Below are 24,557 nucleotides of genomic sequence, written 5' to 3' on the forward strand. Positions count from 1 at the left end.
GTGGATTACCTGAAAACCGATTCTGACACATACAAATACCTAAAAGCAGCTTTCCCTGAATATGATGATTCGACGATTGAATCGCTCCAGCAAGACCAAGAAACATCCTGCCGTTTGCTGGCGCTTATCATCAACCAAAACCTCCACCACTTCGATCGAAACAAGCTCGAGTTCGTGGCCGAGTACGTTGAGCGGATTACCCAGCGCCCTGCGTTTTGGGATGACGCTAATACTTGGATACAGTTCTCCCCTGTCCTTACGCTACAATACCTTCTGGATGAACTGGATTCGCTTGAGCTCGGTGTCTGCTTCAAAAAGTACAATTATGCGCTCGAATACTTGAGTGCAGCCATTACGGGTCGCTCTTGTCCGGAGAGAGTCTTTGACGTCCGCGAAATTACCAGAAAGGCGCCATGCTGTGCGTATCACTCATTACTCAGGCAGGGGTTACCATGAAATATCTCGAACTTGATCCTTGAAATCAACAACGATTGACCTCGTTTTCAATAAAATCTTTAACCCTATCAAAGCGACCTATTTATTACTGTTGGAACTAAAGGACCAGAATTCATGAAATTCTACCATTATTGGACAGACGTAGACCTTGAATATCGATTTTCGTTAACGCTGAAGAATGCCGAAGAACGACAGAAGCCTGATTGTGCCTTTTGAATCCACCTCTTTGGATGGTTTCGATTAGTTTGTGTTCTGCTTTATTTATTTTAACATATATGATATATCTACCGATGCGTAGGGATATGCATATTGCATATATTATACCGTGTGCCACGTATTGATTGTTTCGTTTTCTATGATTTAAGGGTAATGGTATACATCGGCGCGGCGCCGCTCGCTCGATCCGCGCTCCGCAAGAACCTATTTCTCACGAGGCCGTAAAATCTGAAGGATCGAGATTTTTTCGAGATTTAAACAGATTTGGAATCCTCACAGTCTCTTCTATAAACTGATTGAAAATTAAAACAATTTTCAAAGAGAAACAATGTGAAAAGTGCCAGTTTCCTTCAAATGACATTTTCTCCATAATTTGTCATCCAAATTTTTTGAAAATTAGACTGTCTTGTAGAGAATCGTCAGCTCTACTATTCCTGTGTTTCAGATTTTTGTTTTAAGCTTTCATTAATTTTACATCGCAATTTGTAAAGAGCGCAGCGGGAGCGCGCCGCGAGAAATAGGAAGCGGAGAGGCGCGGGCGAGAATAACTCTCTTTTCAAAAGAGCGCACATAATTTTTGAAAGCCCAAATGAAAATCTGAAACACAGGAATTGTAGAGCTGACGATTCTCTACAAGACAGTCTAATTTTCAAAAAATTTGGATGACAAATTATGGAGAAAATGTCATTTGAAGGAAACTGGCACTTTTCACATTGTTTCTCTTTGAAAATTGTTTTAATTTTCAATCAGTTTATAGAAGAGACTGTGAGGATTCCAAATCTGTTTAAATCTCGAAAAAATCTCGATCCGTTCAGATTTTACGGCCTCGTGAGAAATAGGTTCTTGCGAAGCGCGGATCGAGCGAGCGGCGCCGCGCCGATGTATACCATTACCCTTAAGATGTATCCTAACCTTCGCTGCCAAAAGTCTTCAACAACTAGTTTCAAGACTAGTTCTAGTAGAAAATTCATAGATTCAATATTTCTCCTTTCCTTTACCAACTTTTTCCTGAAAGCTTTATTTCACAGAATAAACCTCATCATGGTCCCTGAGTTTTTGATTTCACAAGAATTTTAACATAGCATGAGTGCTTCGGAAATCGGAAAAGTTCTCCATACACTTGAGTCACTCAGCCTTGGTCTCACCGCAAATGCCTTAAAACAAGAAGCTAGCCAAAAAGGAATCACGATTCCGTTTGTTACTCCACAGGTCATCGCCGACCTAAAACAAAACTTTCTCAACGGCGATGAACAAAATTTCCTTGTTATTTGGAATGAAGCTGGAATCGTGGATCACGACTTGTCATTCTTCTTGTCCATATATTTTGCCTTCTTTCCAGTCTTCGAACAAGTTCAAGCCAATACTGCCAAAGAGGACGATGTAAAATCTTGTCAAAAGGAGTTCGTCAAGAAAATCATGGACATTGATGATGAGCGAATGCCAGAAAGCGAAGAGGCACAGCTCTACTTCGCCCTGGGGCAAGTGCCAAAGCCACACTTGCGGCGACAATTCGCACACATCTTTCAAGTCAACTGGAGCACAGATTTACTGTCTAAATGCATCGCGAAAATGAAGACTCTTTTACCATCGACGACGTCAAATGACACGCGAAAATTGGAGCGTCTGAAGAACGAATACGACCGACTCAGCTACAGCTCCAGTCAGCAGCAAACGTAATATTCTGTTTATAAATAATTTGTAACGTTTTGCTTTTAGCGAAATAAGAAGACTGGAGCGTGACTACGCTCAAGTTCTCCAGCTTAGCCTGGAATTGATGGATTTAGTCAAGGGAGGGGCGGATTCTATCTGATATAAGGTCTATTAAGCGGTATTTCCGAAATGTTACTTGTCGGTATTGTAACGTGCCCGCAACAACAGTACTATTTTCTTAATCACAGAGCGTAAAAATCATCCCAGTTTACCCCGGTAAAAGTCAGCACTGCGCGGCGAGCCGACTCAACTGAGCCCCGATCTGCTGCGCCGGTTCAGCGACCAACTGTCTTCCCGCCCCGCAACTGCTCAGCCACGGGCTAATTCTGCCCGTCCATCTAGTGCATTACTCTCTGGATATGCTCCAAGTCCCGATCCAATCTTCAAGCAGCCTTATCCCGTCGCTCCACCAGCGCAGTCAAAGTCAGGCTTAACCTACGATTACGATGCAATCAAGAAAGAGTGTCTTCAAAATGGCCGCCTCTATCAGAACCTGAGAGTCAAGCTGACTCAGTTTTGTAATACCTACGAGGTAATACGTATGAACATTTCACACATAAAACGTTTCAATAGGAGCGACAGAACTTCTTCAAAGAATACATCCTTGCCGATGTGTTAGGCTGCACCAACTCTTCAGGTGACTTTCACAAGCGTGTCCTTCGATCCCTCGCCCCTCCAACACCTCTTGCAATTCGTCAATCTGTCCAGCGCTTCGTTAATACGTTAGCAAGTGTATTCATCGGTCGCAAATATCTATCACTTTCGACCGAACTTGTCCCTACACTGATTAACGCTTTGATCCTCGAAGATGATCCTGTTTCCAGGCCGCATTTACTAGGTAAAAATCTTTCCGCTTTCAGATATATGTATCATCTTTTTTGCTTCTGGCCGTGAGTATTATTCAATCGATTAGGGGCGCTTCAAAAACTGTCGCTTCGACGCGTTCTGTCATCGCAGATGGTTCGCAGTAATAAAGTCATGCCTTGGCTGGTCGAGAATTTGGCGGATCCAGGATTGTGGCTCACTTTATTCTTTCTTAATATATACGTATCGGGATATTTTAATTGCACTAAATTGGAACTCCAGACAAGGAAATTCCAGATTTCCAGTCACCAAATTTCGTGACATGACGTTTTACAAAAAATGAGCCTAGTCAGACTCAATGTCCGAATACCTTCTTGAATACTCCGTCGCTCTCCTTCACAATCTATGTTTGCGCTCAGCTGGTCGCTGGTCCCTAGCTGGAGACGCTGAGAACGTCTTGCGCGTTTTGTCCGACCTTCTCAGTCATGATAATGAGTCGCTGAAGTCGTATCTGAATGGGACGCTTTTCTCGGTGCTCTTCATTCAAAGCTTCAAGGAAAAAGCGAATCAGATTGGATTGAAACAGATTATCGACTCGTTTATGAGAGGAGATCATGCTCATAAAACTGTAAGTTTGGATTTTTGGCATCACAAGGGCTGCTTTGACAGGTTATGAAAAGCCCATTTGTCCCTTGTCATTTTAGTGAAAATCTGTCATTGATAATTTAAGTTTATGTTTAAAATAGCAACTGGAATACATCAGGAAGCAAATCGACAAAGAGCCTGAAAGCGCGGATCAAGACTCCGACGATGAAGAAGGTGACGACGATGACGAAGAAGATGGCGACTCCCTCGAGGCCGATTTGGACGTAGAAGATGTTTTTCCAAGTCAGAATATCGACGTGTTGCAAACTTATCTTATCGCGAATCGAGCGAACGCGAATAATCAGCCACGCAAGGAGGAAATGTTCCGGCCAGGAACTCCCGGCGCGCGGGCCAATCGTGAACGGTATAACGACCGAGTATTGAGCTCCAGTAGCACAGAGCCGTTTAGTGACGAAATTAGGTGCAGTACATTATCCTCGTTGATTTCAGATGATGTAGAAACTAAAAATTCCTCCTTAGCGCTTTTCATTAGTTCCTAATAGAATCGATCATTCTATTGCATCACGTGACGCTGCATAACAACGCTGCTCATTTTATTTTCAGCACATTCGACATGCTGCACAACTCGACAGAGGTCGGCGAATCGGTGAACCTCGACGCCCGATCCAATACCAAATTCGTTTCTGATTCTGCTGACCTTCGACAGATTTTCGATACTGGAGCCTCTCAATCCCAGTCTGTACATACAATCTACAATTATAAAGAAAATCTACGACCGTGCGTATAGCAATAATGCATATATTTTGTGTTGAAATAATCGTTTAGGGAAAGTGGCAGCGTGTCATCTGGCCGTGCGTCGTCGAGGCCGGCTGCTAGCCGCGATCAGACCCGCTTGAAAGAGCAGGATCAGCCTCCAGATGCTAGCTATATGGCCGCCTTTGGGTAAGTCCAGCAAAATCAAAATCGAAATCAACCCTCTCTCTCAAGTGAAAGGCCGAAAATTCCACGAACGCCGGATTTAAACTCCTCTCCGAATAATTACCCCTCACGCTCCATGACTTCAAGCAAAGCATCATTCCATCAATGAACAACGAAAAAAATATTCCAAATATTCCAGATCACTGATTTTCTTATGCATTTTTATTTTTTTACACTTTTTAATCTCCTTTTTATACATGTTCCCCGAACAAGCAAAACCGAATACTAACAGCTTAAAATCTCGAAATCGATTTGTTTTCAATTTCATTCTCAGAGGGTCGCTTCTTGCTAATGGCAACGATTGACGAATTGCTCGGTAAATTCCCTGAGATGGACCCCGTTCTGCTCAGGTGCATCAAACTCCTTCAAGTCGGCGGCAAAGAAGGGCGCAAAGGGATAAAGGACATGACAAATGAGCTATTTACCACGCGCTCTGCTTCGCCCCTGACGACTGTCCAGGCGAAAGTAAGTCGACTCATTTTTCATTTCATCCCCTATTTACCCGCTCATTATTACAGAGTGACAAGCGCAAGGCGGCTCAAGCAATCGGACAATCGGAGAAAAAACCTCGTATGGAGTTGGAATCTGGTTTTGATCTCAAATCAGGAATGGGTTAAAATTGGAAAACAATATCGATTCTAGTCCATTTTGTCATCCAGATTTACGGCGCTTTAGGGCGGTCTATCTTTGCCTCGGAATTCGTGCCCTTATTCGGATAGAACGCGTTGTGTGGCTGTGTGCCCCTGTGTCACAATCAATATTTCAATTTATTTCCATTACTTTCTCAATTCCACGGCAGCCGGGCTCGCTCTGTGAGCTCAGTGCCTGTACGTCGATTCTCGATTTTCCAGTATTTATTAAATTTCATCCCCCGAAATTATACGTAAGTCAATACGTCGAAAAGAGCGTTTAACCCAGAAAAAGGAGGGAGTGTTCTATCGGCTGCGTCAAGTTCTACGAGTAGCGAGAGTTGTAAAACTTGTGGAGACCCGTCAATAAAGGGCAAACAGGTGAGTCACTGGTTTTTCTCTTGTCAGTATCCTTTTTGTACGTTGAGTAGGAGCTCACTGCTTAGCATTCACCGCGTGCCTTACAATCAGTGCCGTACTGTATTGTCAAGCACACAAGCGGAATACTCAGCAATGAGCTGAATGGTGAGAAACATACAGGATTCTCTGCTTCTTGTTTTTTTTTTATTTTTTACAAAAAATTCATAACGCGACTGTCTCTTCTGTGGTGTTGACCATGTCGGTGCGCGACGTCAAAAAGGAGAGCGAGGCTCAGCAGCGACATCATTCGAAACATCGCCTCCCGTACTATATCGCACACATATGATAATCAATCAATGGAATTATACAACTGAACCTATGGGCCATTCTATCATGTCAAATTACCTTTTTTTATTTCGCGATCGGGGCGTTTTCTCTTCCTTGATTTCAATTCAAAAAATGTATATCTTAAACATTTTATTTAGGGACTAAAAGTCGAGTGCTCCGAATGTCATCAATATTTCCACCAAGAATGTCACAAGCCGCCAGTGCCAGGTTCGTGAATTTGGTATTTGAGGTTCACTTTATTTTTTACGATCAGTTTAAAAGTTTGAAATTTTGTCAGGGGGATCTAGAAAGTTGCAGGAATTGATACGTGAAGTCTCTGAATTATTCTTCTTTTCAGCGATCACCGCGTCAGATCCAAGAACGATCTGGAAATGTTCATCTTGCACTGAATCTGATAAGAGTACCTTTGTCAATCCGAAAAGTAGGAAGTCGGAGGAGAAGAGCAAGGATAAATCGGTTGATTCCGTTCCATCCCAACGCGTCGATAAGCTTTCCGCCAAGAAAGATATCGATGGAAAGAGCCGCGAAGGAAGCCCAAGGTGCTACTTTCGGTTACGAATAACGGTGGCGAGTAACTACTGTTCTTTTAGTCTTTCTGGTTGGGGAACTTGATAAAAGGCGAAAAGAAGAAGAATGAAACGAAGCTAACGTCGGTTGACATATTTGCGGCGGACTCGGGTAATGAAACCGCCAAGCCTAAAAAGAGCAAATACAAGGACAGCTTAGCTGAAGGTTTGTCGATAATCGTCGCACACACGTGCCGCACTCTCAACTCTCCGCTCATGCAACACTTTTAGACGGCGACAGCAAAGACGACAAAAAGGTGAAAAAGAAAAAGAAGAAAAAGTCACAGCAATAATAGTAGAAAATCTTCTCTTTCACTGCCAACCTTCTTCAATAAAAAATATAATTCAATTCCGACCAATCACAAACACCCTTCAAGACAAATTTTCTGCCATAAACTAATCTGATTTGCTCGACAGTTTTGAATATTACGAGTTATTTTTCGAGCAATCTTATTCGCTCAGAAAAGTGACTGATTACTGATAGGATCGAAATTCCCATAGGATTGAGGTTGGATATTATTTTCAGTCAAAATCAATGCATTCCATTTCGGTTCAAAAATAAGCTCATCCGTCTTAGAGATGGCGAATCGGAGCCAGGCGCTGTACTTGCGTCAATTGTATCGAGTGCGTCAAAAAGCTCAAAGACGCCTGCCGAATGAATTATTGGAGACGGCGGGCAGGATCGAAACCCATTTGGCTGCGCAGCCCAAGTTTACTGACGAGGCCTTTTGCAACCACTTAAATACTCCATACATACAGGTAGATATTTATCACCTATCAGCGTCATATTTTATTGATTCCTCCCTTTTTCGATAATGATGGAAAATTTTTTTGACATCAAGTCACTCTGAATTGAACCTGTCAATCAGGAGTTGTAATTTTGTGTTCAGCAATTTCATCTGCTCTTACGGGAAGTACGAGAGGAAGGCCTTATCGTTGACGAACACCGAGACTTTCAAGAAGAAATCGAGCAGCAACGACAAGCGAAAGGAAAAGGACAACAGTTTCTTTCAAGCGCTAATAGGAAAACTCAATGGCCAGGAGAAGGCACGCATTGGCACAGAAAAGATTGAACTGATCATTACTGCTTGATATGGATATTTATAAACTATTTCAAAATGCATGTTTGTTAAATTTTTTCGCTTTTCAGATTGATGGACCACGACGAGGACGACAATCGGGACCGACCAGGGAACATCAACAAACGCATCGACTTCTCGAAAGAAGTGCGCTGCCTCCTCTACGGCTTCGGCGACGACCCCAATCCTTACACTGAAACTGTCAGTAAGTACACAACACGTAGGGTTCTAGCCTGTAGAGAGCAAGTAAATAATTTGCGAGTATTGCAACTGAATCCTCGAATCTTCGATCTTCGTGGAGTCTTCAATTATGCATGAATTTATATCTGATCGCTCATTCAGATCTCGTTGAGGAGCTTGTCATACAGTACATACAGGACATTACACGCTCGGCGATCGAGTTTGGCAAGTCGGGAAAGATCAACCTCGAAGCTCTTGCTTACGTCATCAGAAACGACAAGAGAAAAGGTCTGCTAAATGACATTTACAGATTCCTTATTTCAGTTTCTAGCAACTCGAGCGAAGGAACTAATCTATCTCGACCAAGAAATCAAAAAGGCGCGAAAAGGCTTCGACGACAATGGCCACATGTAACCTGTTTCGCCTCCTGATAATCATTTTTCTGTACATTTCTCCTGCTCTGTCAACTTCTTTCCATATCGTCGGAGAAGGACTACATCGCCAGCTGAATATAACGCTCTCTGAAGAGCGACGCGGTTCTAATGCTCTTCTTTCTTGGCAAATTACGCCGGATTTTTACGTTGATGTTTACGAATTGCAGAGGAAGAAGTTTCAATTTAGGGTCGACGATGGGGAGAGCAAATTTATCGACATAGGTACTGCTAATGCATTTTATTCAACAAACGAACGATCCTTTTTTCAGAAATTCCCGCTCACCAGGCGGGTTTCCACTCTTTCTCGTGCAACCTGGCTGCCAATTCTGTTCTCCTTCCCTTTCACATTCGCTACCAGCCCGCTGGCCCGCACTCAAGCAGCGAGATTCTCATCCCCTCGCCAGAAGTCAACTTTATCCAGCCAAACGGCGAAATCGAAACCGAATACGGAGATCCGTTCTACTTGACCATCCCCGTCGCCAATACGAAGCACCTCTTTCTCGTCAATTTTTCCACTCTCTTTGCAGCTGTTTTCGGCGCTTTGTACCTTGCCCGTGAAATTCTCAGAAAGTGAAACTTCTTTCCTACATTCTTAAAACTCAACAACTGTGAAATTTTATTAAAAATGATCTCCGAACTGGCAAATTATTTTTAATCGTTGAAACTTTCAAATTGAAGTCCTTTCAAGAGTAAAAGCCACTTGCGGCTTTCGGCTAACAAAAAGCTTCTTCGCCCGTTGAGTTGAGAAAAGCCGCACGCGGCTTTCAAAAATCTGCGACTAACGCTGCCCTCAAAATCTAGAAAAAGCGAAGTCTTTTCAGATAAGCGAACCTCATTTTTCGAGAATTCAAAATAAGCAAAAATACTTTCGAGTCTGATAAACTTAGCCTCCGCTAATAGCAAATGGATAGAAAAATGTTTCTTTTTTCAACGAAAGAAGCTGTTCCAGAGATAATAAAAAGTCCGCCAATTCAGATGGCAAATGGGGCGATCGAAAGTCGTTTGATTTCATCCCTCCACAACCCAAGGAGTTCCAAAAATGGGCACTCCTCCGATCTTGACCTCCACCAAAAGCTGAAAATCCAACAGAAGCAGAACTCGCTACCAACAGTCAAGTTCACGCCGCCGACACTAGAAATCGCCACCGACATTGAACAGTTGAAATCGAAATACATTGTTTTAACCCCAAAGGAATGTGGTTCCAAATTGATATTTGGCGCTTTTCCTATTTTCGCGATTGGCCGCGGAGGAATCTCCTCGGGCTACAATTGGCCAGTTTGAATTTGAAATGTTATGGCTTCCCCCGTGATGTAATCATGGAATGGAAAATTAAATAGTGAAAGTGTTAGTCGAACTTTTAATATTCAAAAATGAAGGAAAGTTTTTAGGATCTTAAATTATTTTACTCAAAAAGTTTGGTTAGAATAGCCGCGCGCGGCTTAAGAATCATAAAATAGGGCATTAAATGCGGCTAAAATGACCGTAGAACTGATTTTATTGGCCTCACGAGCCGAACGCGGCTTTTCTTCAAACCTAGTGTTTTTGAAATTCTAAAAACTTGAATCTTAGTTTTTCAAAAAGCGTCATTTTTGGAACCACCACCAAAAGAAGCAATTTAACCCCTCCCCTCACAACAAGTTCCAAGCGAAGCCACAGCCAGTTCCAAAATCTCCCTCAAACGATAGTCAAACTGTAAAACAATCAATATCGGAATCTCCTCAGCCCAAGAAAGCTCAAGACGGCATCCCAGGTTGGCCGCGAAATTCGTTGCATCGATTTTATTGATAAATGCTATTCAGAGGCAAAGCGCAACTTCTTTCCGGTTGACAACATCGGTTTGAAATGGAACCCGAATCAAGTCAAGCTCCTCGGTGGATTGTACAACTTAGGCAACACCTGCTATCTCAACTCCAGTTTGCAGTGTTTGATGCACACTGCGCCCCTAGTTAATATTCTCTCTGTTCCGCAGAATCATCCTGCTGTTAGAAATCATGGTAAGAAAATCATTTATATCTATTCAAACGGGCTCAGCAACCTGTGTAGAGAGCTGCGAAGCGGTTTCGCCAAAAGTACAATACTTAAAAATTTATTTGCAAAATCGTTAAAAATTTCAATATTTCCTCGTTCAGGAGCATTTTGCCCGATGAGATCTCTCGCCAAGCTCATCCGCCAGCTCCAAAACCTCGGTCCTCGACAAGCAACAAGGCCGCACGAGATTGTACAACATCTGAAACAGATCGCTTCTCATTTCAGCCACGGACGGCAAGAATGCGCCCACGAATTCACGAGACTGTTTATGGACGCGCTTTTGAGAAGTTGTACTCGTCAGTTTGGAAAGGTTCGTGTTCAAGTCTTTGATTTTTCTTTCACTTTCGGCTTTTTAGGTCGACAAATACGAGGAGACGACGTCGATACCACATCGCGTTTTCGGCGGCTGGCTTCGTTCAAGAGTCACGTGTTCAAATTGCAAGAATCATTCCGATACCTTCGAGTCGTTTCTCGATGTTAATTTGGAAATGAAGGTTGTTATCGCTCCCGTCGCCTATAATCTAACCGCATTTCTAGGGCTGCGATTCGCTATTCGACTGTCTTCGGCACTTCACAATGACGGAAATTCTCGACAACGGGAATATGTACAAATGCGATAAATGCAAAAAAGCTACGCGGGCTGCAAAGGTAAGGAAAGTCCTTCAAGTCTTCTTTCTAGCCTTTTTTCTAGCGATTTACCATTCATCGCCCTCCAAATGTTCTGGCAATCTCTCTGAAACGATTCAACATCATGGGAAACAAGAACGGTCGGGAGATTCGCTTCCCATCGAAGCTTGACATTTCAAAATTCTGCTCCTATTCGAAAATGGACAACAATTACGAGCTGTATGCGATTCTGGTCCACGCTGGATTCACTGTCAATTCCGGCCATTACTACAGTTACTGTAGAACGGCGAAGGGAAACTGGAGCAGGTACTATTGATGAAATTGAGTCGACCTAATTAAACTTGTTTTAATTAGATTTGATGACTCTTGCGTCACACCTACGAGTTTGGAAAACGTCCTGCGCCAGCAGCCGTACATGCTTTACTACGTGCGCACTGATACGCCATTTTGGTGTAAAAAGACAAAGAGACCAAACAGCTCTCCAGTCCAGTCTCCTCTTCCGGCAAAGATCCCGGCCTCGAGTCCGACGACGCCGACGAACAATCAACTGCCGAAGAATCCCTTCGTCAGTACTCCTTCACCATCGCCACAGAAACAAAAGTCGTTTATTGGACCAACCAGGCCAGTTGTAACGACCGTCAAAGTGACAAAGCCCGATGAGAGAAAATACGAAAAACAATCGCCTAAATCCTCACCAAAGCCTAAGCCAAGAGAGTCGCCAAAACAGTCGCCGAAAATGTCGCCAGTTTCGTCGCCGCAGCAGCCGATTAGAAACAAACTCTTTTACAAGTAACTACTAGCTCGCCTTATGTCTACTATTCATGTTCTTTTTCTAGCCCTGGAAACAAATCAAACAACCAACAGGCGAAGAACGGATCTTCTGCTCCTTCGCCGAAGCACAACAACAATCAATTCCAGCGTTCGAACTCGATAAGTTCAACAATTGGAATGCTCAAGAGTCAAAAGCCAGAGAAAAAGACGGAGAAAGAACGCATCTCCGGCCTTGTTGGATATTCGAGCGATGAGTCAGACGATGATACGAGTAAAGCCAAGAGCAGTTTCAATAACAGCAATTCGAACGGTCCAAAGAAGGAGGCAAGAAAGTCGGATGATAAGGATGGCTTGATGAAGAGCTTTCATGAACGAAAAGACAGAATCGAAGAAAACAGAAAGAGAAAATATAATTTAGGAAACGGGGGCTCATTCTGGGGCCTCGGAAAGGTAACTCGTTGCTTTCCACTTGATATTAATCCAAGCTAAAGGTAAATCGATGGGATGGAAAGGCGAATAACTTGGATCAGCGAGATCGAGCTGCTTCAGCAGCAAGTGCGGGAAGTATAATTTCGAAGGAACAGTTGGATATTGACAAGGGAAAGACGAAGAAGTTAAAGCTCGAAAAGGTTGAATTTACATTAAGAACTCGGAAATTTTCATCATTGATATTTTAGAATCTTCAAAGAAGTAAGTCGTGGAGTAGCGTGAACCACTTTCAGAAAGTCCAATCTTCCCAAAGCATCAAACGCTGAGAAGTGAAGATTGTTTTTAATAGTTAATTGTACAGAATTTATCTGAGTGTCTGGTTTTTATCACAGTAAAATGTCTATCTTTATCTCATCTATTCACTTTCTACTGTATAAGTTATTGCTTCCTCTCGTTCTGATAATTCATATTTCTCGATTTCTATCCACCACTCACTCTGAAGAGCAACTATCCGCTCAAGTGTTCACCTACTCTCACACACCCCTTTTAAATACGGAGCTTGAAGATAAACGAAGAAAAAAATAAATTGAAAAAGAAAAAACAACCCCCATCGACTTCAATTCATCTTGTGCCAGTATTGTCTACTCGTATCTAAATGATCCTGTGCCGGCGTGAAATAAATCCTGTTGTCGAATTCATCTTCTAATTCTGTTGTCTTCAGAAAAGAAAAATATTAAAAAATGGATGACAAATTGGCCGAGTATCGACGCAAAAAAGCGCAGCAATACGAAAAGACAAAAATTTCTTCATCGTTTGGTTCTAGTAGTAGCTCTTCGAGTTCTTCTTTGCTCAACTATCTCCCCTTCTATCCTCTTATTTGTAAAATAGCCAATTACTTGGCAAGTACTAAAGCCGCTCAAATGATCGCTCAAAACTGGAGAAGAGTCCCTCTCTTTGGCCGGGTGAATGTGCTCTACTGGGTTCTTTGGTTGCTCGGGTATCTGATCGCTCTTGAAATAGAGTTTGGCATCGTCTATCTAACAAGTTCTCTAATTGGCCTGATCTTCCTCAACCTGGGGACTAAAAGAGAAGGCGAAGTTTCTGCATATTCTGTCTTTAATCCCGGCTGTCGTAGACTAGACGGGACCTTCACCTCTGATGATTTCGAAAAAAATGTCTTGCACAGGCATTAGTTCATAGAAAATCCACTCTCATCCGTTTTATTTTAGAGTGGAGAATGTCGGACAATACAAATCAGTTTTCGAAGATGTCGTTAAACCCGAATGCATTCGAGTTCGTCCCTGGCCGCAATTTGAATGCACCGGCTTTTGTCCCTGGACAGGCTTTTGCTGCTCCCACTCCAGCAGCTGCTGCGCCTGTTCAAGCCGAGCCACCAAAGCAAGAAGAGCCAGAAGATGATTGGGACAGGGTGATCCGTTCTTTTTCAATTGAAAGTCATTCCATTCTTAGGATGATGATGAACCAGCCCCAGAGCCAGCGAAGGAACCCGAACCTGCTCCTGAACCAGAGCCAGAACCAGAAAAGCCAAAAGAACCAGAACCAAAGAAAGTAGAACCGAAGGTGGCTACTCCTGAGCCCGAAGAAGAAGAAGAGGAACCAGCCGAGGAAGAGGGCGCAACAAAAGACTACGTCAACATTGTTTTCATCGGACACGTCGACGCGGGCAAATCGACGATGAGTGGACAGATCTTGAAGTTAACCGGCATGGTTGACAGCAGAACGTTGGAAAAGTATGAGAGAGAGTCGAAAGAAAAGAATCGAGAGTCGTGGGCGCTCTCCTGGTGCATTGACACCAACGATGAGGAGCGAGACAAGGGCAAAACTGTCGAGTATGGAAAGGCTTTTTTCGAAACTGAGAATAAGGTAAAATCAGTTCATTTGGACTTAACTAATGTTTCGTAGCATTTCACTATTCTCGATGCTCCCGGACACAAGTCCTTCGTTCCGAGCATGATTGAAGGTGCTTCTCAGGCTGATTTCGCGATTTTGATCATCTCTGCGCGAAAGGGTGAATTTGAAGCTGGTATGTTTGGGTTTTCTTTTCATCCTTCTTGAAATTAAATTTTAATAGGTTTCGAAAAGGGAGGACAAACCCGAGAGCACGCAATGCTCGTCAAAACCCAAGGAATCAAGCGTCTCATCGTTGCTATCAACAAAATGGACGAAACAGGCTGGGACGTGAACAGATACAACGAAATTCTCGAAAAGATGAAGCCATGGCTCCTCAAGCAAGTTGGATTCAAAAAGGAGCAACTCCACTTTATCCCACTATCCGGCTTCTCAGGCGTCAATGTCAAGGATTCTGATGTCTCCAAGCATCCCTGGTACAAGGGCCCATCGCTTCTTGACTATTTGGATCAACTGCCAGCTGTTGAGAGAAATACCAAAGGAGCAGTTCGGTTTTGTGTAAGTCCAAAGTTCTTTTCTTGCTCAAATTTCTAAAATGTCGCTTTCAGGTCGCCCAGAGATACAAAGACATGGGCCACGTCGTCATGGGAAAGCTCGAAATGGGCAAGCTTACCAAAGGCAAAAAACTGGTCATCCAGCCATCCGGTCGGAAAGTCAAAGTTTCCTCGATGGAATTCGAAGACAACCCAGTCGCAGTTGGGATTGCCGGACAAAACCTCAAAATCCGTCTCGAAGGGATTGAAAACGACGACGATGTTCGAAAGGGATACGTTTTGTGCGACACTGCTAATGTTTGCAAAAGATCGGCATGTTTTGACGGAAGAGTCCAAATCGCAGAGTACAAGTCTATCATCTCGTAAGTCCTATTTTACTGCTTCATCGACTGATTCGTGATTTCAGAGAAGGTTTCACGGCCGTTTTGCATCTTCACACAGCCGTCGAAGAAGTCACCGTCGAGCGACTCCTCGCCAAGTTCAACAGAAAGACCAAAAAGCTGGAGAAATTCTCCGGCGCGCGTTTCCTCAAGCAAGGCGACCAGGGTGTCGTGCGATTCAAGCTGCCGTGCCAGGTCGCGATGGAACTGGCTGACGACTTTCCAAGCATGGGCAGATTCACTCTCCGTGATGAAGGCAAAACCATCGCCATGGGCGTCATCAAGAAGATTATCGAATGAAATGAACACGGACAGGAAAATGGTCTTTCTACTTGAGATTTTATCCACTTAGAAGCGTTAAAAGATCATGTCAAGATATAAACTTTTCAAATCGTCATCGCGCGCAGGTGACTTTTGCATGGGTCATCTGCGCGCACTCTAGGGAAAATATCAGTTCTATCAACTCAACCTCAGCATCTCCTGGTCCAGCCGATTCCGGGAGCCTGCTGCTAGAATTTTTACAAACATACAGTCAGCTTATTGAAGGTCTCCAATCGTCTTTCCTGTCTCCACTCTAAAGAAGGCAAGAAGAAAGGAAATCTTCGATCAACAAATTTCTTTCTGTTGCCCAGAACGTCTTGAAGTTATTAACTCAATTTTTCTCAAACAAGCGTTCAAATCTAGTTCAATCAATGTCCCATTCTGCTCACCCCAAAACCAAATCTCAAACTCCCCAAAATCCAAGTCTTTACTACGTCCCTAACCAAATAAATAAAGAAAAAAGACAACTCAACAGCGATAAAAAGGTGAAATCAACGAAGAGAATTTCATTTTTATCTGGCCAAAGAAAGCTTATCGATCTTATCAGTAGCATGGTTACGTATTTGATACCAAAAGCAGGTCAAAAACCTTGTGTATTCGAAGATCCGGCGTCGTTTAATTTCATCCCTTTTAGTGGAAGAAATTCTTTTTGTCCTTGGATGGTGCGCTCTCTGTCGCCCCTACTGCAGCCCTGCGGAGGAGACACCTACGCATTTTTTTATTCTTTAAATATTCTTAATTACGGCTTATTAAATGACTGTACTTGATTGATTTCTTCATCATTGGACTCGTCGCCTTCTTGCGGTCATTTTTTGTATTGACAGTATTTTGAAAATCCCGCCGGAAAGTTGAATTTGGCGCGCTTTGAATTGGTCCTCCAGTTGGGTGAAAACTGATCGCTGGAAAACAAAGGGCAGCGCTTGGTTGAGGCGACGCGTCACTTGAGGAACGAAATGACGGGAAGAAGAGCCTCTTCTCGCCAGAGAATTAACCAGGAACCAGAGACACCAGAGAAGATTCGGGATTATGATGACGAGGTTGAGGAAGGTGACGAGGATGCTCTGCCGGAAAAACGCCTTAGAACTTCTACCAGATCGAATCAGTTTGATTACAGCGGTACCACGATTGTCAGGGCTCGGAGGAAGAAGAAGGCAGTTGTTAGGGATGCAACAACTGGCAAATTTATATCGGAGAAACCTTTAGGTAAGATCCCATTTTGTCAAAACAACCTGATGAGGGGAATGTCTGAGCGCGACTGTCAATAATACATCCTTATGTAATGTTGATTTGAAATGCTGTTTTGAGTCTCGTAGACTGCTTTGAACGCTAACAGTCAGTCAACAGTCTGACACAATCATTTAAGCTAAGAAAACATGTTCAAAAACAGACTGTCAGTCCTTTTTTCTCAGGTTCTGAAGGCGGCACATTTCCGCTCAACCAGTCACTCATTTCGGATTACGACGAGACCGTCGAGAATGACGACTCTTCGACCGTGAAGATAGAAAAGGACAGCGATAATGAAGAAGGGAAAGAATCTTCGCAAGAAAAAGATGCTGAGGCTGCTGGCTCAGGTTCAGACGATGAAAGCGAGGCAATCGCGAAAGCACTTGGGCTTCGCAAAATTATGCCGAGAAATGATCCACCAAGCTCGCCATCTTCATCGCCAAAGCAATTTCAACCCACCTCAAATTTGACAGAACGAGAAGCTGTTATCTACGTCCCAACACCCGTGACAAAAGAAACGGAGATCACACTCTCTGCCACTGCCTCAAAGATCGAACCGAAAAGTCCAGCTAAAGGGTCCTCGAAACGAAAGCGGAAGAAGGTTTCTGAAAAGGAACACACTTGTCCCGAAGGATACGTTACTTGCAAGCTCTGCTATGATTTTTTCCCGTCAGAAAAGGACTTGAACGAGCATGAACGGTCCAAACATCCAGATGTGTCTAGCTATCAATGTACCATCTGCAATTACTGCTCATTGGAAAAATCTTTAATGACAAGACATATGAAAACGCACAGGTAATTATCCAAATGAAAACTCATTTTCTTAAAATATCAAAAAATAGTGGACAGAGGCCATTTAATTGCTCCGTCTGTGGATATGCATTCACGACAAAAGCCAATTGCGAGCGTCACATTAAAAAGCGCCACGAGCTGACGGATAAGCTCGAAATCGAAAAGCATGTCCAATACGACTTTTCCGTCCAAAAGGCAAACGATTGCGAACAGTCTTGGAAACTAAGTAAGACCCGTTTTTTCATATTGAAATCAACAACGACTTTCTAGCTCAAAAGACGGTATGCATGCACTGTGACGCGAGATTCGATGATTTCTGGTCGCTGCGAGATCATATGAAGATCCATGACAAGCGATCCTTCTATTGCTCAACATGCCAAGCTGCGTTTTCTTGCAGAAGCAATTGCATCGCCCATATTATGCAAAAACATAACGTCATCGACCGAGAGGTAGCTGCTGAAATGGTCGATTTCGACGAGGATTTGACCAAAGTTCCAAAAGGTGGAAGAGTGAGCTTCAGAGGAAAAACAGGACTCAAGAGAAAAACAACAAAGCGCCAGGAAAAAGGCGAGAGCGAAGAGGAGCAGGACGCAGAAGAAGAGCAGCCTGAGAAGCCCACATTCAAGTTTCCTTACAAATGTGATATTTGCAAATGTGGCTTTCACGACTTCAAACTTGCTCATGATCACATCAAGTATCGCCACTGGAAGGATTTCAAGGGCTTTCTCAGACAAAATATCCTTTTCAGCGAACATGTCACGAATGAAGAGTTCACTAAAATTTATGATCGAGTGAAGAATCAAAACTCTCTGGACAAGCACATCGTTGGCCCGTCGCCTGTCTGGTGCCGAGCAGAAGTCAAGAGCTACATCCGAAAAAAACGGCCAAAAGGCAATCACGTGCACATCCTCAAAGACTCCTCGCTCCACTCGATTATGCGCAACATTCAAAATCACAAAAACCGCACCATGAGCAAGCTCCCCTATCCAACACCAAAGACTACTTTTGATCTCGCACAGCTTCAAAGCAAGAACTTGGCGAATGTAGAATTTGTAGAGCTCCACGATAAGCCTGGGGAGCCACCAAAACAACTAGCAGTTGTGAAGAACATTGTTCAACCAAATTTAATCACGACTCAGTCACAAGGAAAGGACTTTTATTTTTACAATACAGATGTTTTTCTAAAGCATCAATAACTTGATATAAAACCTTTTGTAAAGGATCTACTCCGACTGTCATCTATCAATCTGATGATGTGAGCACTTTACCCAGCACCTCTCAAGCAGGTGTCAAGTCAATTGTCAAGCAAGTGAATAGAAAGAACCTGTCAATGGGGAACGGGCCTATTCCAACCATCAACGGAATCGATTACTACCAAGATCCTCCTGAGCTACCCAAAGTGCCACAGATTCGACAAGGCAAGCTCGTCTATAATCTGGCCATCAAGCCCGCACCGTCACCGACCAAGCCAATCGACTTCAAAAAAGCGAACACACTGTTCAAAACACAAGCGATTGTCCGAGAGGCAAGGGCAAATCAAACTTCAGGTAACTATCGTAGTCATCGTCAATTCATCTGATTGTTTTTGTAGAAAGCTCCACGAAAACGCCCCCGAAGGTTCAATTTACGGTTAAATCAGGCAACCAAAGCTTCAAACTTACGCAAAAACAGAAGGAAAAGAGAGACAAGCCTGGAGTATTTGTGCCTCTCGATACGACCAGTATTCCAATCGCATCAACAACAAAAGTTGATTCTGCGTCAGTCTATGTTCCGACGAATGTTGTGAACTACGAAGAAGTTTATACAGATGAAAGCCCGCAGAAACAAAAGGGATGGGCTCAAAAGATTTACATTTAGCATTTCACATGCTGCATGTTATTTACATGCTTCTTTCTCGAGTCCAAAAAAGGTTGTCACGACGCCAGCGATATTAAAGACGCTTCCTGTCATCAAATCAAAAAATGATAAACCTTCGGAGCAACCTGTGGAAGTTCTTCCTAGCAACGTCCTCAGCAGCGATTACGTCGAGGAAATTGGAATGACTTACGATGAACCAGCAGAGCCAAAAACAAAGAATATCAAGCTCAAGAATCTCAGAGCGAACGGGAAAGTTGACGAAAGACCGTGTCCAAAAGTATGATTGAATCTTTTGCCATGAGAGACTTTTATTTTAAATTCTAGTGCGGGAAAACGTTTCCTTGGGCGTCATCTCTTAGACGACACTTGCTTACTCATACTGGCATGAAGCCGTACATGTGTTCTCTTTGCAGATCGCGATTTACTACGAAATCAAATCTCGAACGACATGTCCTGGTATGATTTCTTTTCAAGCTTGGTTTTCATGAATTTTACTCTAGCGCCGCCACGGAATATTCGACAGGGAAAGCCAAGCTGCCTGTGTGATCAAACTGAGCAAGGAAGAGATGCAAGCGATGGCTGCTGAAGAAGAGCAAAATGAAGAAGCAGATGAAAAAGAAGAAAGCATGGAAGGAACGGAAGCGGAAAACACGGTCGAGCTGATGGAACACGACGGTATGATCGGTGACGGACTCGGGCAAACAGTTCTCGTGCCAGTGACTGAAGAAGAGATCGCTGGTGGAACCTTTCTTGTTCAGCACGTCCCTGACCAGCCTGTAGAAAATTGATAAATTGCAAATAAAACATAACAAGAGAAATGACTATCGTTTTGTTTTTTGAGAGAAATCCAAATTTTATTGCTAAATAGGCAGTAGATAAATGAATGTGAGGAGTGCATCTATTGTTTCCTAGCGGGCGAGTGAGTTTTTTTCTCACTCGTCATCTTCGTTTTCGATCTTCGGCGCGAGGAAGTACTTCACGTGGCCGAGGTCTTCGATCTCGTATCCGACGACCAAGGGGACGTCTGGCGAGATCTGGAGAATGACCTGGCCAGAGAGCGGGGTTGCCTTCGTGAAGAAGTTCAGGTACCTGAAGGGATAATGAGTGGGAGTTGGAGTGATTGATTGTCCTACCGAAGAGCGAAGGTCAGGTTGACCGGCTCGTTGACCTCGACGGTGACAGCGTCTTTTTCGTTGTCAACGTTCGAACTTTCGGTGACGTGGATCTTGGCGTTGCCAATGTCACCCTTGGCGCTGAAGTCGACGCCGCCCTTGACAACGGTGATGTTGACGCTCTCACCGATGTTGGAAAGATCGCGGCAGATGCGCTGGAACTCGCCAGAGGGCATCTTGATAGTGCAGCTAGATAAATAGTTAGATAAAGTTATAAGTTTTGAGATTTACCTGTATTCCTGGTCTGGAATTCCGAGCTGCTCGATGTCGAGATCCATCAGCTTCATCTCGTACTCGGAGGTTTTGTCGCCGTTCTGAAAGTTATTGAGTTAGTCTCAGTCATAAAATTCAAGACTTACAGGGCTCTCGAAAATCAAGGAGAGGAGATCTCCGTTGTCCTCGGATTTGAGGGTGATGTTGTCGTCGTTGGATGCACACTTCATGAGTTTCTGCATTGTGTCCATATTCACTAAAAGAATGATTTATTCCTGAAGAAGTGGTTCATAACTTACCGCCGAGCGCTATGTTTTTGTCGCATCTGAAGGTTTCGAAACCCTCAGTTCGGAGTGTCACTTGGACGAGCGACACGTGGGAGCTGTCCATTGATTGGAGCGATAGACCTTGAGCGGAAACGTCCCAGACTGCTTCCTTGATCAAGTCCTTGAGGGCGTCCATGGTCTTCTTGAGAACCTCAGCTTTCGGGAGACGGCATTCGAACATTTTCTGTTGCTTTTGCGAACTGACTCTGAAAGAAAACTTCGTTAGCAGCTGTCATGTCTTTAGTCTAAAATTTTAAACCCCAGTTATCCATCATTTGGCTCAAAAAATTACGAATACTCTAGGATGCATCTTACCGTGGCGAAAGAAAATCTCTTGTGAGCTAAAAATGAAAAAATCGCAAGCGGAAAATAAGATCTAGAGAAGATTTTGCATATTGTCTAGAGACATTTTTACATGTTCTCGAGAGGATTTCTGCACCGCGTGATCGCTGGAGCTGATTCTCCCGTCTCGTAGACAACTCTATTTTCATTGATAGGAAATTTGAATAGTTATTGATGGAATTCTGTGCCTAATGATGATTTTATGGGCCAACAGTTTTCAATAAAAGTGTTAAATAGTCTCAAATTTGGTTCTCTTATTACAATTTGAATGATTGAACAGATTTCGAATAAGTAAATGGCGAATTCTAGAGATATCTCAAAGCACTTCCTTCATATAGAGTACGTAAAGCAAAGAATAAATCAAGTAAAGTCTGTTTCTCTTATTAATTTCTCTCAGCCAATGACTGTCTTGGAAATTGAAGTAATTCTGACTCAGCCAAAGCTTTCTCTCAGGCAAATGAAAGATAAAATCTGTCTCTGCTATTCTGAAAATGAAGAAATTAATCTTGCTCAAAAAATATTTTTCACTCGAATCAGCGACCGTTGAAGCGCGCCCCGCGCAGCCCGCAATTTTTGCGCGCCCGCTCGGCTGAGAAAAATCCCGCCAGAATTCGTCTTTGGGAGATTTTCGCGGTAAAAAGGGGGTTATAATTTTTGCCTCTGTTTTATAAATAAATATAAACTGCATCTAACAGATTCTGCAGTTGAAGATTCAATGATAAGGTAAATAACTGGCGAGCAGAAATCAGTAACTACCGGTCGATAAAATGCAGCTTGTGATAAGATAACGCTCATCTGATAAGCTCTTCCTTGTATTGCGCACCTAGTGTCTTGATTTATGATCAGCAGGTGTGCGAATTTATGGCGTATAAAACTGCTACTTCGAACTTGAATCCACTACCTTATTAAAAATAGTAATTGACTTTTTTAAAATGAAACTATTACTGAGATCGGTACAGTTACTCTGGAACGAAAATCAACCCCTCTGAGTTAAGATTTATTTATTCAATAGTCTCAACGTATTCTACTAATTTCAAGCTTCCAAATGTCTCTGGCTCTTCACAAATCGAAATAAAATTCTTCACGTAATTCTCCGCTGTATTCAGCTTTTCAAACGTATTTCATATAAAAAAATCTATCTTTGAAAGCTCTCCTGCAACGCGATAGACTTCCAGATCGAAGTGTGTAATCGTAATGCAGAGTTTCTTCGTACTCTGAAATAGAAAAGTGTACTCGACAACATTATTCCAGCGCGTTCCAGAGCAGTAGACTTCATCGACAGTTATTTCCGGCAAAGTCACATTCAGCGTTTCCATGTTCATTTGGCCAATGTTTGAGAAGCTTATCGAATTCGCTGAAAGAAAAGGATGAAAAAGACCAAAGCTACAGAAACTTACAAACACCGTTATTTGCGTCCATGATCTTCTTATATGTTCCTCCGTCATCTTCCAGTTGGTGAAGGAATTGAGGAAACATCAAGTGCTCGGAGTTATCAATCTTCTCCTTGACCTCTTCTATCATTCTTTTGGCAACTTCTAGTAGGGTTTCGGATGCGTCCACTTTTGGTACAGTGCCGCTGAAAAATATGTAGCAGGCAACAGGATTCGCGGCGAGAAATGGTCGGAGATTGAAAATGACATCGAAATTCAGTTGCTTTGACTTTTCGATCGATCTCTAAGAAAATCCAAATAACTTATTATTTGAAATATGCAAAAAAGAAAAAATTTTACCATGATTCGTGCGTTGATAAAAGCCGTCGCTGCCATCAACAACGACCCCACTGTTATTCCATTTTCTTTACAAAAGATCTTCATTTTCTTCGCTCCCTCTTCTGTTCCGCAACCAAGAGTCATTGTTGATTTCAAATCTTGCGGACGACCCTTTTCGATGTTCTCAAACTTTTCATGAGGAACGACGTTTTGGAAGTTGAGAAGTCGATCGTGAAATTCTTTTTTGTACTTTTTTGCTTTCTCGGGGAAATTGTGAAGGTTTTGGCGAAGGTCGGAAATGGGTTTGGGGACGTCTTCGATTCTTCCGTCGATGGTTTCGCAGCCTGTGTAAATGTTGAGATTCTTGTGCTGGTAGAAGAGCAAAAGATCGGTGAGAATCTTTTGCATTGATTTTCCATCGCAAAGTGAATGAATTATCAAAACTACAAAATTACGAAAAGTAAACTCTTGCTCGTCTGAAAAAGTACTTGTTAGTTGAATTCTTTTTCCTTCACCAAAGACGACCAGATGAGAAGGAAAAGATAGCTCATTTAGTCTCTCAAACGTAAACTCATTCGTAACTCGTTGAAAATCATCCTTGAAGTCTTCTGATTTTCGATACTCTGGTCCCTGCTCAAGCAGCTGGTCGGAATCTGTATGATCAAATTTGACAAAGACTTTATTCTCCCATCGTCCTCGGAGAAAAGGGTTCAATCTTCGGACATTAAACCAAGCAGAGTTCAGAGCTTTCTTATCCAACGGTTCCTGAAAGAGAATTTTTCAGAGATTTTTGTTGATAAGTTTTGCCTTACTTTTAGATTGATGATTGCTGCGAAGGATACAGTAACTCTGTCATTGTTCATAACAGCTTCGATTTCATTTTCTTCTCTCATTCTTCTTTTGAGTTGAATGATTTGGTAGTTTTTATGAGTGTTACGAGGGCGTGGATTTCCAAGGATCATAACAAGAGCTTCTTTGGCGGCTTTGAAGCTGGGGATGATTTATGATTTGATTGAAATTTGCTCAAAGTAACGCTAATGGCTCGAGGCGTGTGCACACTTTCGAGATTTTTGTTTGCCTCCGGCGTGTGCCCTGCAATGTTGCGCGAAATGTCAAACAATGTCCGAGTAATGTCTTTTTTTATTTGCCCATCACTCGTTTTCGTGCTGCTAGAAAACTTTGCTCAAATTAATCAAATTTCTTCTTTTCTAAAAATAACGAACTTGAGCCTGCTCGGAAATGAATGGCGGAAGTCGGAAGGGTACACGACTAAGCAGGGAATTTGCATCACGTGATTTGCGCGCGATTCGGTTTCCGGTTTACTTTTTTCTGCCTCATTACACAAATTGAAATTTCTAAAACAACGATTTTTCTATGTACGGCGATGAAATTTCAGATTTCCAATTTAGAAATCAGAGTCTGATTATCAGGCAATACCGTAACGAACCGCGGTTAACCGCGGTTAAGGTTCGAGAGCCTTTGCAGAAAACCTGAGTCAGGGTTTGAAAAACGACCCTGACTCAGGTTTTCTTCACAGGTAAAGTCAGAAAGGTGCATTTTTCGCAAGCAATAATCTT

At 42.9% G+C, this 24,557-nt stretch overlaps 10 protein-coding genes across 12 annotated transcripts; 8 read left to right on the forward strand and 2 right to left on the reverse strand.

Annotated features, from left to right (window-relative positions):
• Positions 1 to 672: 672 nt before the first annotated feature.
• Positions 673 to 5,011, forward strand: LOC145704206 (lisH domain-containing protein ARMC9-like). 2 transcript variants are annotated; one of them, XM_081781648.1, is made up of 11 exons: positions 673 to 822; positions 1,573 to 2,345; positions 2,389 to 2,458; positions 2,603 to 2,914; positions 2,956 to 3,220; positions 3,296 to 3,391; positions 3,537 to 3,814; positions 3,933 to 4,252; positions 4,396 to 4,569; positions 4,618 to 4,734; positions 4,780 to 5,011. In XM_081781648.1, exons 2-11 carry the CDS (start codon positions 1,756 to 1,758, stop codon positions 4,877 to 4,879), a joined length of 2,322 nt encoding a protein of 773 aa, XP_081637774.1. In that variant the 5' UTR covers positions 673 to 822; positions 1,573 to 1,755; the 3' UTR covers positions 4,880 to 5,011. The 2 variants fall into 2 exon arrangements, with proteins under 2 accessions (XP_081637774.1, XP_081637775.1); XM_081781649.1 differs by having other exon boundaries at positions 3,933 to 4,195.
• Positions 5,012 to 5,023: 12 nt separating this feature from the next.
• LOC145704209 (uncharacterized) lies at positions 5,024 to 7,022 on the forward strand. Of its 2 annotated transcripts, none has more exons than XM_081781651.1 (7): positions 5,024 to 5,235; positions 5,289 to 5,374; positions 5,693 to 5,780; positions 6,245 to 6,314; positions 6,445 to 6,646; positions 6,698 to 6,839; positions 6,905 to 7,022. In XM_081781651.1, the coding sequence occupies exons 1-6, from the start codon at positions 5,062 to 5,064 to the stop codon at positions 6,717 to 6,719; spliced, it is 642 nt and encodes a 213-aa protein (XP_081637777.1). In that variant the 5' UTR covers positions 5,024 to 5,061; the 3' UTR covers positions 6,720 to 6,839; positions 6,905 to 7,022. The 2 variants fall into 2 exon arrangements, with proteins under 2 accessions (XP_081637777.1, XP_081637778.1); XM_081781652.1 differs by having other exon boundaries at positions 5,289 to 5,366; positions 5,685 to 5,780.
• A 187-nt stretch (positions 7,023 to 7,209) lies between these two features.
• On the forward strand, positions 7,210 to 7,796 carry LOC145704211 (uncharacterized). Its single transcript, XM_081781656.1, has 2 exons — positions 7,210 to 7,432; positions 7,564 to 7,796. Exons 1-2 carry the CDS (start codon positions 7,253 to 7,255, stop codon positions 7,744 to 7,746), a joined length of 363 nt encoding a protein of 120 aa, XP_081637782.1. The 5' UTR covers positions 7,210 to 7,252; the 3' UTR covers positions 7,747 to 7,796.
• Positions 7,790 to 9,009, forward strand: LOC145704212 (transcription initiation factor TFIID subunit 13-like). The gene is made up of 4 exons (XM_081781657.1): positions 7,790 to 7,957; positions 8,095 to 8,220; positions 8,264 to 8,588; positions 8,636 to 9,009. Exons 1-3 carry the CDS (start codon positions 7,828 to 7,830, stop codon positions 8,344 to 8,346), a joined length of 339 nt encoding a protein of 112 aa, XP_081637783.1. The 5' UTR covers positions 7,790 to 7,827; the 3' UTR covers positions 8,347 to 8,588; positions 8,636 to 9,009.
• A 294-nt stretch (positions 9,010 to 9,303) lies between these two features.
• Positions 9,304 to 12,915, forward strand: LOC145704205 (ubiquitin carboxyl-terminal hydrolase 36-like). The gene is made up of 11 exons (XM_081781647.1): positions 9,304 to 9,553; positions 9,971 to 10,116; positions 10,166 to 10,360; positions 10,496 to 10,704; positions 10,751 to 10,888; positions 10,932 to 11,042; positions 11,086 to 11,327; positions 11,376 to 11,810; positions 11,858 to 12,242; positions 12,284 to 12,421; positions 12,470 to 12,915. Exons 1-11 carry the CDS (start codon positions 9,342 to 9,344, stop codon positions 12,545 to 12,547), a joined length of 2,289 nt encoding a protein of 762 aa, XP_081637773.1. The 5' UTR covers positions 9,304 to 9,341; the 3' UTR covers positions 12,548 to 12,915.
• A 526-nt stretch (positions 12,916 to 13,441) lies between these two features.
• On the forward strand, positions 13,442 to 15,817 carry LOC145704208 (eukaryotic peptide chain release factor GTP-binding subunit ERF3A-like). The gene is made up of 6 exons (XM_081781650.1): positions 13,442 to 13,650; positions 13,692 to 14,105; positions 14,145 to 14,265; positions 14,314 to 14,648; positions 14,699 to 15,006; positions 15,051 to 15,817. Exons 1-6 carry the CDS (start codon positions 13,459 to 13,461, stop codon positions 15,322 to 15,324), a joined length of 1,644 nt encoding a protein of 547 aa, XP_081637776.1. The 5' UTR covers positions 13,442 to 13,458; the 3' UTR covers positions 15,325 to 15,817.
• A 283-nt stretch (positions 15,818 to 16,100) lies between these two features.
• Positions 16,101 to 19,218, forward strand: LOC145701602 (uncharacterized). Its single transcript, XM_081778814.1, has 6 exons — positions 16,101 to 16,548; positions 16,755 to 17,364; positions 17,412 to 17,587; positions 17,632 to 18,514; positions 18,589 to 18,908; positions 18,953 to 19,218. Exons 1-6 carry the CDS (start codon positions 16,299 to 16,301, stop codon positions 19,216 to 19,218), a joined length of 2,505 nt encoding a protein of 834 aa, XP_081634940.1. The 5' UTR covers positions 16,101 to 16,298.
• Positions 19,219 to 19,271: 53 nt separating this feature from the next.
• LOC145702903 (uncharacterized) lies at positions 19,272 to 20,027 on the forward strand. Its single transcript, XM_081780198.1, has 3 exons — positions 19,272 to 19,495; positions 19,543 to 19,674; positions 19,719 to 20,027. Exons 1-3 carry the CDS (start codon positions 19,400 to 19,402, stop codon positions 20,004 to 20,006), a joined length of 516 nt encoding a protein of 171 aa, XP_081636324.1. The 5' UTR covers positions 19,272 to 19,399; the 3' UTR covers positions 20,007 to 20,027.
• Positions 20,028 to 20,045: 18 nt separating this feature from the next.
• LOC145702904 (DNA sliding clamp PCNA-like) lies at positions 20,046 to 21,166 on the reverse strand. The gene is made up of 5 exons (XM_081780200.1): positions 20,903 to 21,166; positions 20,750 to 20,859; positions 20,622 to 20,704; positions 20,352 to 20,579; positions 20,046 to 20,307 (listed from the first exon to the last, which is right to left on the reverse strand). Exons 1-5 carry the CDS (start codon positions 21,108 to 21,110, stop codon positions 20,151 to 20,153), a joined length of 786 nt encoding a protein of 261 aa, XP_081636326.1. The 5' UTR covers positions 21,111 to 21,166; the 3' UTR covers positions 20,046 to 20,150.
• A 1,226-nt stretch (positions 21,167 to 22,392) lies between these two features.
• Positions 22,393 to 24,068, reverse strand: LOC145701604 (uncharacterized). Its single transcript, XM_081778815.1, has 4 exons — positions 23,793 to 24,068; positions 23,002 to 23,745; positions 22,669 to 22,945; positions 22,393 to 22,625 (listed from the first exon to the last, which is right to left on the reverse strand). The coding sequence occupies exons 1-4, from the start codon at positions 23,940 to 23,942 to the stop codon at positions 22,393 to 22,395; spliced, it is 1,404 nt and encodes a 467-aa protein (XP_081634941.1). The 5' UTR covers positions 23,943 to 24,068.
• Positions 24,069 to 24,557: the final 489 nt, after the last annotated feature.

This window comes from Oikopleura dioica, chromosome PAR, assembly GCF_907165135.1.
Source record: "Oikopleura dioica chromosome PAR, OKI2018_I68_1.0, whole genome shotgun sequence".
Classification (NCBI taxonomy): domain Eukaryota; kingdom Metazoa; phylum Chordata; class Appendicularia; order Copelata; family Oikopleuridae; genus Oikopleura; species Oikopleura dioica.

Bases quoted from the DNA above. Each gene is read 5' to 3' on its own strand.
- LOC145704206 (XM_081781648.1), top strand. From the start codon at position 1,756: ATGAGTGCTTCGGAAATCGGAAAAGTTCTCCATACACTTGAGTCACTC. The intron at 3,815-3,932 runs GTAAGTTTGGAT...TGTTTAAAATAG, and splicing joins GAGATCATGCTCATAAAACT to CAACTGGAATACATCAGGAA. The intron at 4,570-4,617 runs GTGCGTATAGCA...ATAATCGTTTAG, and splicing joins TATAAAGAAAATCTACGACC to GGAAAGTGGCAGCGTGTCAT.
- LOC145704209 (XM_081781651.1), top strand. From the start codon at position 5,062: ATGGCAACGATTGACGAATTGCTCGGTAAATTCCCTGAGATGGACCCC. The intron at 5,375-5,692 runs AGGAATGGGTTA...TAACCCAGAAAA, and splicing joins TCTGGTTTTGATCTCAAATC to AGGAGGGAGTGTTCTATCGG. The intron at 6,315-6,444 runs GTTCGTGAATTT...TCTTCTTTTCAG, and splicing joins TCACAAGCCGCCAGTGCCAG to CGATCACCGCGTCAGATCCA.
- LOC145704211 (XM_081781656.1), top strand. From the start codon at position 7,253: ATGGCGAATCGGAGCCAGGCGCTGTACTTGCGTCAATTGTATCGAGTG. The intron at 7,433-7,563 runs GTAGATATTTAT...TTTTGTGTTCAG, and splicing joins TAAATACTCCATACATACAG to CAATTTCATCTGCTCTTACG.
- LOC145704212 (XM_081781657.1), top strand. From the start codon at position 7,828: ATGGACCACGACGAGGACGACAATCGGGACCGACCAGGGAACATCAAC. The intron at 7,958-8,094 runs GTAAGTACACAA...TCGCTCATTCAG, and splicing joins TCCTTACACTGAAACTGTCA to ATCTCGTTGAGGAGCTTGTC. The intron at 8,221-8,263 runs GTCTGCTAAATG...TTCAGTTTCTAG, and splicing joins CAGAAACGACAAGAGAAAAG to CAACTCGAGCGAAGGAACTA.
- LOC145704205 (XM_081781647.1), top strand. From the start codon at position 9,342: ATGGCAAATGGGGCGATCGAAAGTCGTTTGATTTCATCCCTCCACAAC. The intron at 10,117-10,165 runs GTTGGCCGCGAA...AATGCTATTCAG, and splicing joins AGCTCAAGACGGCATCCCAG to AGGCAAAGCGCAACTTCTTT. The intron at 11,043-11,085 runs GTAAGGAAAGTC...CCTTTTTTCTAG, and splicing joins AAGCTACGCGGGCTGCAAAG to CGATTTACCATTCATCGCCC.
- LOC145704208 (XM_081781650.1), top strand. From the start codon at position 13,459: ATGTCGGACAATACAAATCAGTTTTCGAAGATGTCGTTAAACCCGAAT. The intron at 14,266-14,313 runs GTATGTTTGGGT...AAATTTTAATAG, and splicing joins AAAGGGTGAATTTGAAGCTG to GTTTCGAAAAGGGAGGACAA. The intron at 14,649-14,698 runs GTAAGTCCAAAG...TGTCGCTTTCAG, and splicing joins AAGGAGCAGTTCGGTTTTGT to GTCGCCCAGAGATACAAAGA.
- LOC145701602 (XM_081778814.1), top strand. From the start codon at position 16,299: ATGACGGGAAGAAGAGCCTCTTCTCGCCAGAGAATTAACCAGGAACCA. The intron at 17,365-17,411 runs GTAATTATCCAA...ATCAAAAAATAG, and splicing joins AGACATATGAAAACGCACAG to TGGACAGAGGCCATTTAATT. The intron at 18,515-18,588 runs CTTTTATTTTTA...TAAAGGATCTAC, and splicing joins ACTCAGTCACAAGGAAAGGA to TCCGACTGTCATCTATCAAT.
- LOC145702903 (XM_081780198.1), top strand. From the start codon at position 19,400: ATGACTTACGATGAACCAGCAGAGCCAAAAACAAAGAATATCAAGCTC. The intron at 19,496-19,542 runs GTATGATTGAAT...TTTAAATTCTAG, and splicing joins ACGAAAGACCGTGTCCAAAA to TGCGGGAAAACGTTTCCTTG. The intron at 19,675-19,718 runs GTATGATTTCTT...ATTTTACTCTAG, and splicing joins ATCTCGAACGACATGTCCTG to CGCCGCCACGGAATATTCGA.
- LOC145702904 (XM_081780200.1), bottom strand. From the start codon at position 21,110: ATGTTCGAATGCCGTCTCCCGAAAGCTGAGGTTCTCAAGAAGACCATG. The intron at 20,860-20,902 runs GTAAGTTATGAA...TCATTCTTTTAG, and splicing joins CAAAAACATAGCGCTCGGCG to TGAATATGGACACAATGCAG. The intron at 20,308-20,351 runs GTAGGACAATCA...TTATCCCTTCAG, and splicing joins AACCTGACCTTCGCTCTTCG to GTACCTGAACTTCTTCACGA.
- LOC145701604 (XM_081778815.1), bottom strand. From the start codon at position 23,942: ATGATCCTTGGAAATCCACGCCCTCGTAACACTCATAAAAACTACCAA. The intron at 22,946-23,001 runs GTAAAATTTTTT...GGATTTTCTTAG, and splicing joins TTATCAACGCACGAATCATG to AGATCGATCGAAAAGTCAAA. The intron at 22,626-22,668 runs GTAAGTTTCTGT...CTTTTCTTTCAG, and splicing joins GGACGCAAATAACGGTGTTT to CGAATTCGATAAGCTTCTCA.